At 33.6% G+C, this 8,134-nt stretch overlaps 1 protein-coding gene across 5 annotated transcripts in view; it reads left to right on the forward strand.

Moving 5' to 3' along the window:
• LOC148949927 (single-strand DNA endonuclease ASTE1-like) overlaps window positions 1-3,090 on the forward strand; it is a 28,245-nt gene extending 25,155 nt beyond the window's left edge. For 3 of the 5 annotated variants that reach the window (XM_089092007.1, XM_089092008.1, XM_089092009.1), the window contains exon 3: window positions 1,966-3,089. In XM_089092007.1, coding sequence (XP_088948133.1) covers window positions 1,966-2,922 — 957 coding nt within the window. In that variant the 3' untranslated portion in view covers window positions 2,923-3,089. Of the gene's footprint in view, window positions 1-1,965 lie in introns of all 5 variants that reach the window. The other 2 variants (XM_089092006.1, XM_089092005.1) reach the window with 1 other exon arrangement.
• The last annotated feature ends 5,044 nt before the right edge of the window (window positions 3,091-8,134 follow it).

Here is an 8,134-nt window from a genome sequence, read left to right on the forward strand (position 1 = left end):
ACTAATAGCCTAAATTAAAAATCTAAACTAAAACTCTAAACTAAAGCTCTAAACTGAAACTTTAAACTAAAACGGTGGTGTCGATAACCAGCCATAGAGTACCACTGGGACAGCCACGTAGTGTCGATAAGCAATAACAGAATACCACTGTGACAGCCACGTAGTGTTGACGAGCAATCATAGATTACCGTCGATAAAACAACATTAAAAAAAGTAAAAAAATCAAATTAAAGAATAAAAAGTGTTACTTCAAACATTATTTTTCTAATAGCAAAAATCACGAGTAATATAACTATATAATGGTCATTTTGTATTTCGAAAATATTAACTGTGTGTGTGTGTTTTTTTTTTAAGTATATTTCATGCCATTCTAAGACATGTAAAGAAAGTCGACAAATATTTATATGTTAAAAAAATATAAAAATAAAAGTTAAAAAAATAACTTAAAAAAAGCATTAATAAATGAGGGCAAGGGCTAAGAAGTCGAGGGAGGGGTTTTTGGAGCCCTTGGAGGTTGGGGTCCTTGGTGGCTGGGGTATGGATGACTAATGACTGTCGTATCATTGCCTAAAATGTATACGAGTTTATTAATTTCGACTTTATACATATTCCCAATACTAAACAATATGTTATATTAGCTGCACTCCTCACTTGATAGCTGTGTATTATAGCGACCACACACATAAATTTAAAATTTCCGCGTTAAACTCACTTAATGCAGATTTTCTATAGAAATGTAGAATCAATTTCATCCGACCCAATTAAAAAATATGTATTTCTTGAGGAAGTCACCATTTCTTCAGATTTACCTTTTGTTAGTATGCGATTAAAGTTTTAACCCTTTGTTTCTTGGGAAATTTGAATAGTTATTCTCATTTGAATTTATCGGGATATCCATATTCATGCAAGAATTATGGGACAAATTCCTGGAGACTCAATCTGTCAATAGTTTGGAATCTGTCAATTGACAGAATTTTAACGCCTATCTGTAAAGTAGGTCAAACACCTTCTGTTGTAGTTCTGGGCGGAGTCCAATAGCCTCCCAAATATACACTTCGTCTCAGATAGCAAGGGCTTCTACTACTGTCACCGTATCCTTAATACTCAGCTATTTATTATGAGAGTGGTCGAGCTTTTTGTTATCGAGCTATTATGGGCTATTTATTATCTTTTTCTGTGCTACTATGAGTATTGTGAGCTATTTATCATCGTCCTTTTCTTCAGGAGCATCATTGTGTAGTTTTCAGTGAGCTATTTATAATAGTCCTTTTCCAAATGGGTGTTATTTTGTAGTTTTCACTTTTTTTCGTTCATTTTCTGTAGTCCTCTGCATAAATTCAAGCATGTTTAGACGGCGAAAATAAATTCTTATTATTATTATTGAAAGACCAATGTTATTGGTTTGGAAATATTTCTGTGGAGGGAGAGATTGAAAATGCGAAGCAGCATATTAAAACACGCTACCTGCGCTTGCGGACCAATCCTTAGGGATGGTTAATTTTCATGCAGAAAGGGTTAAAATAAAAGAGAAATAATATTTTAGAACACATGAATGTATTCCAAATGTTTAAGTTTTTCTTTTTGACGAGTCCATAGGGGAATTATCCCCGAATATTTGTTTTATGTCAGGGGTCTTGCGGAAGCCCAGGCTTATTTGTTCAGACTGCTTATTTATATATTGTGTGATTACGGTTGAAGTGGACATCTCTTGGTAGAGTAAGAAAAACAACTCAGCATTTTTTATATGTTCTGTATTTTATATCAGTATTTTGATAATCAGATTTTTGTTCTGTTTATAAGCTATTTGCAATCAACGTCTCCTTAGAAAGAGTAAAAGATATACCTTGGTATTCCTTTTTTATTTTTAGCATTTTTGCTCTCTCTGTTTCTTATTCTAACTCTTCGTATTCATTGCTCGTTCTTTTGTTCATTTGCTTGTCTATTCATTTGCTTTATTGATTACAGATAAGATCAACTGTAGTTGAAGAGAAGCAGGACAATATAACAAAGCTCCTTGACTACTATTGGAAAACAATTCCCGTTGAAACTTCCCTCCTTAAAAATATTATTGATAAAACTGACCATCTTTTCTTGGTTCGTTCAAAAGGGGGTGAGGTACTTCCCCAGTGGTTTTTGACTGCTAGTCGACAACACTGGCTCCCTCCTTGGGTCCTTCGGATTGTTCTCAAGCATGAGTTCTTGTATTTACCAGTAGTTGAAAAGAAGGAAGAGCCATGTTCGTTATTGGCAGCGTTTGATATACTTAGGGGTTTTGCAGCAATCATCTTGAGCCATGATTATCCTACTATATCAATGATGGAAAAGGGTAGTAAATGTGCAGAAATTATTGTGCAAGTAAGAGAGGGAGAAGAAATCAAGGATATGTTAATGCACTTTTACGAAGAAGAGGAGGGAAGTGTTCCTAATTTAAAAGAAATTCCAGAGTTGCGAGCAAAAGATCGACAAATATTTTTCAATAAAGTTTTAAACTTAAACAAAAATGAATTAAACATCGTTAATTCACTTCCTAGAAAAATTCAGCTATTTGTTTGTGCGATATTATATTGGCGCAAACACTGTAAAGTCAGTCATGACCATATTGATGCACTAGTTTCAATGCTAGTCATAGCTGGTGGTAAATCTCTATGGCCGAAAATGGAGGGAAATGATTGTCTTATTGCAAAGAGACGACTCGAAGACTTATGTAATGTCAGTATCACATTTGACAGAAAAGTGGTTAACAGCTATTCAGAATTACAAATCGTATTTCTTCTGACAACATATTTTAACCGTTTGCTTCAATGTCCATATGAAGAACCAGATGCAATAGCGCTTTACAATGGAGTGTTCTTGCACAACGCTACTATCAGCGGAGGATGGATTGAATTCCTCTGTAGTTCCAATCTGTGTATGATGTTATAACTGATATTACAGAATTGATACACGATATCAATTGATATGCAATTATTTATATGAACATTTTGCGATTGCATTAGTGCTTAAAGGTCAATATTGTGGTGTTTTTGTGTTTCCTCGTAATACATTTTGTGTACCGAAATACAAAATTCCCATTAAAAGTAGGACTTAGTGTAAATGGAAACAGTTGTCACCAATTGAAAAAAATAAATAAAAGAGGGATAAAAGAAAACAAATCTGAAAGTAGCTGACACAAAAAAAAGTTCTAGCAGGACAGAAATCATAGGCAGCGCACAGCGCTGCCTTAGTAAAGAGTGACGCAAGCACATTCTTTTTTCACTGAGGTACTTTCTATGGAACTTGTGGTAAAAACTTCCAAAGGGTTCACTCGGTCGGACATTGATAGTTCTAGTGACCTTTCTACAAATTAAATTAAAAGACATTTTCCACAAAATAAGTTTCTGAAAGAAAAGTAAAGAGTTCTTTCAGCCAAAAATATGCAGAAATAGAATCAAACAATTCTCCCAGCGTTAAACTCCCACAAATCATTATCAATAAGTAAATGATCTTAAAATAAAAACACACTATGCGCATGTGGGTTGTCAAAAGCGCGTATATTAGGAGTGACTTAAAGTATTTAGTTGAAACTTGTATGTACACCCTACTACTACCACTATTACTCCCACCACTACTTCTACTACTACTACTAATATTTGTATTTTGACTGCTACAAGGACTTTGGATATTAAGGTGTAAATTTCAGAAAATTTTAATGGAGAATTTGAACTAAATGAAAGTATTCTATAATCATGCCGGTTGTCAAAAGGTCATATCGGCAGTATCTTAAGAACGGCTATAATTTGTTAAGTTGAAATATCTCGGGCACGATGAGGGGGATGTTCAACTGATGTAAAGTCAATTTGTGCATGCTTCTAATTCTGCTAATCTTACAACTGCTGCTACTACTCTTGCTACAGCTATAATGAGTCTTATTACTAATAAGGCTAAAAGTATGAAGGTCAAAATTTTAGGGAGTATTGGAGGAAAGTTGAATTAAATCAAACCACACTCTGTGCACGTAGATTCTCAAAAGAGGGTATCTAAGTAATGGCTTAGGGAATTCAGTCAGAACATTTAGGAAATGACCAATTGACAAAACTGCATTTTGTGCACGCCACTACTATTTTCATTATGATTACTAATAAGGCTAAGGGTATTAAGGTGAAAATTTGCAAAAATTTGCTAAGGATGTTAAGGTGAAGAATTCATAGTCCAAAAACATTATTACCCAATTTCTTTTGTTAAAAGTACATGCAATGTCTTTTTAAGACATGAAAAAAAAACTTAATCGTTGAACTTTTTAATCGCGGAAGTTATTATTTGAACGGAAAATATTTGTGGTGCCTGAGCAATAGTTTTATCGTTTTAATTCAAACCTGAAAAATACCAGAAAATTTTTAAATTAGTTTATTATTTTGTTATATAAAATCAACTCGCTACAAGCTTGAGCTTACAGATTTGAACGCAACCAGTTATATAATCTCGGTAAGAGCACCCATTAAACAAAAATTTGCAATCACTATGAATGATAATTCTTTGGAACCATCTGAACTATTAAACATGATAAAATCAGCAGCATGGACCATCAAATCAGATAAGACCTATACCATCACTTAAATCAAAGGGCATCGCTAAATTGTTTGAAGCAATCAAAATCCAAAACAAAGAATAAAGACAAATGTGTTGATGTGCAACAGCGAGTATCAAAAGGTGTCAAAATAAAAATGAAGAGCAAAGAAATGGGTGGTTAAAAAATATGCAAAAATGAGAATTAGAACGTGTCAAAAATGAAGAGCAAAGACACGTCTGGTTAGAAGACAAGCGACACCGAGAATCTGAGCGAGTCAAAAATTACAATGAAGAGCAAAGACACGGGCTTATAACATCAAGAAAAGGTGAAGTTGTGTGATCATGACACGGGTCAAATCACCTGAGATTAGAAAAAAACAACAATAAAAATCCATATATAGAAGCCTGCCACATGCCAAGTGTCGGAGCCCGGCGGTGAACCCGCCGGGATCCCAGAACTTCAATATATCAGAGGAATGGCTCAGAGCACGGAGTTGGAATTTATAGGACTTGTTTTCGGGTAAGTTGAGCCCACCGAAAGTCAATATTTACAACATGTCACTGCTTCTACTACAGCTATTGCTACTGCTAATACTAGTACTACTTCTACTACTATTAACACTGTTATTACTGCTGCTAAAGCTAAGGGCATTAAGATGAAAGATTCAGGGAATTTTGCGAGGCTGCTGAACGAAAAAAACACTATGTCCATGTAAGTTTTCAACAGGATGTATCAACAATGCCCAAGGTCCCGACTACGGTATTGAGTTGAAACTTTCAGCACGTGTTGAGGAGAATATTAATAAAATAAATATACTATGTGTATATTGCTACTAATACTACTACTACAATTATAGGTACATCTGAAGTCAAGGGTATTACGGTGAAGCTTTCATGGATTGTTTAGGGGGATGCGGAACGAAATCAAAACATATTTTGAGCATGTAGATTGACAGAAGAGTGTACCAGCAATATCTCAGGAACAGCTCAGATCATTAAGTTGAAACTTACTGGGTATGTTGAAGCCAATTCTGAAAAAAAACAATAGACACTATGTGCATACTACTGCTGTTACCGATGAGGCTAATGGTAGTAAAGTAAAATTTTCAGGGACTTTTTTGGGGAGTTTTAAGTAAACTGAAACACTCTAAAGAGCATGAATGTTATCAAAAGGGTATTTGAGCAATAATTTAGAAACAACTTACAGCATTAAATTGAAACTCTTAGGGTATGATGAGGGGAGTGTTGAAGTAACCAACTGGCACTATGAACACGTTACCACTGTTACTAGTATTACCACTATTAGAACTACTACTTTTACTGAGGCTAAAGGTGTTAGGTGAAACTTACAGAAAATATGTGGGGGGATGTGGATGTAAATTAAACATACTGCGTGCATTCAGGTTGCCGAAAAGATGTATGAGCAATTTATCAGGAACAGCTTAGATTATTAAGTCAAAACTTTCAGGACGTGTTGAGATGGATGTTGAACTAACTAAAAAAAGGCTCTCCACGTGCTACTATTATTACTGCTGATGGTACTCCTACTATTACTTGGCTACTACTAAAGAAGCTAAGCCCATTACGATGAATAATTCAGGGAATGTTGAGGATGATATTGAACTAAATCGAAACGTACTATGTCAATACACGTTACTAAAAGGGCGTAACAGCTATATCTGAGGAATAACCTAGAGTATTAAGCTGAGACTTTTACTGCATGTTGAGGGATGTGTTGAACCAACCCAAAGGTAATATATGCATACTACTACTGCTATTTCTACTGCTACTATTAATACCCCTAGTGCCCTTTTTAAGTGACCAAAAAGAATTGGAGGGCTACTAGGACCTCTCTTGTGCTCTTTTTTCCCACAAGGGTCTTAACAAAATTTTAAGACAGCCCTTTTTTCAATGTAGTTAAAAGGCCCAAAGGTGTAGGGCGAGTAATAGATACGAGCGGGTCAGACCACTTTTTCGAGAATTCTTGCCTAGATTTACAATAGCCTTATGAGGATAACGGAAGTCCAAATAGGAAAGACTAAAAATAACCAAGAGGTCTTACCAACCGCTCATAGCAACCACATTTAATATAAGGAAGGATTTTCAGTATAGTTGATATTATTGTGAGAATAGAATTTAAGCAGAACAATTTGACTATACTCATTTTTTATTTGCCAAGATATATATATTTGCAATAGCGACTGGTATGTTTACACTTACAAGTTGATAGTGGCAGCAGCAGCAGCAGCAATGATACAAGAGTATTGAACAATGCAGCAGAAATTACGAGAGGATCTTGACTTTGTCTTGATTGGGATGAGTGAATGGAATAAAAGTTATATTTTTGAGAAAATTTATTTTGAGGAACAATTATGCTTTGCTGCAAAAGTCGATATAGTGCATATACATAGACTTCAAATACAATAGCATTGTTTCAAAATCAAAAATGTTCTCTTTCTTCATGTTATATTTTTGAGTAGGTTAGCGAATATTTTTGAAGTAGAACGAATCGTGGATAGCCAAAAGTCAGCAGTGAGAGTGCTACAATTGAAAAATGAATGAATTTGAGAAAGAGAGAATTATGTCGAATCTAGTGATTATGGAAATACGTTTGATTCTAGATGATGATTTTCTCGAGTTATCTCTTCCAAGGAAAATATTTTCTCAAAGAACACTTGACAATATAAAGGGAAATGATTCCCTGTCATTGGACTATTGTATGCAACTTTTACAACGTGACTCAAATACATTTACCAATTTATTGATATATTATTGAAACAAAGCAAAATAATATATGGATTTACTTTTGAATATATTGCCATAGATTCTACCTAGATGATATTCTCTTCAAAACAGGTTATGTAACGTCATATAGTTACTCCTTTTTTTCCCTCTCTGTCTGAATTTTTTCAACGTAGACAGGGTTTTCATCGTCAGTAGGATTTTACTAGATCTAGCAAAAAAACTAGTAAATTTAGAGGATCTAGTAAATTTCCCGAAATCTAGTAAAAACTAGTAAAAAGTCACGATTTATTAGTAAACAATACTTTTTTTTTATTTTCCATGAATTCAGGGGAAAAAATTATCGTAAACATATGACAATTTACAATTTTTGCTTGTTTATTTTACAATTTACAATTTTGCTTGTCCGTCTCAGAGACAGACAAGCAGTCACCTATTTTCATAAGCAACCACTTCACTTCCGGCGTCTAAAGGTCGACAAAATCAGCTTTCTGTGTATCAAATCTTACCAACTAAAAACTAAGCTATAATGACGCTTGGATTTGTGATATATATATATATATATATATATATATATATATATATATATATATATATATATATATATATATATATATATATATATATATATATATATATATATATATATATATATATATATATATATATATATATATATATATATATATATATATATATATATTATATATATATTTTTCACACACTTATATATTTCATATTTTTATATCATACTATACACAGACACCTACACATACACATACACACACACACACACACACACACATACACATCATATTATTATACACATATATACACATCATACATA

The sequence above is a fragment of the Artemia sp. Qi Xiang Cuo genome, chromosome 7 (genome assembly GCF_049724085.1).
Source record: "Artemia sp. Qi Xiang Cuo chromosome 7, ASM4972408v1, whole genome shotgun sequence".
NCBI lineage: Eukaryota > Metazoa > Arthropoda > Branchiopoda > Anostraca > Artemiidae > Artemia > Artemia sp. Qi Xiang Cuo.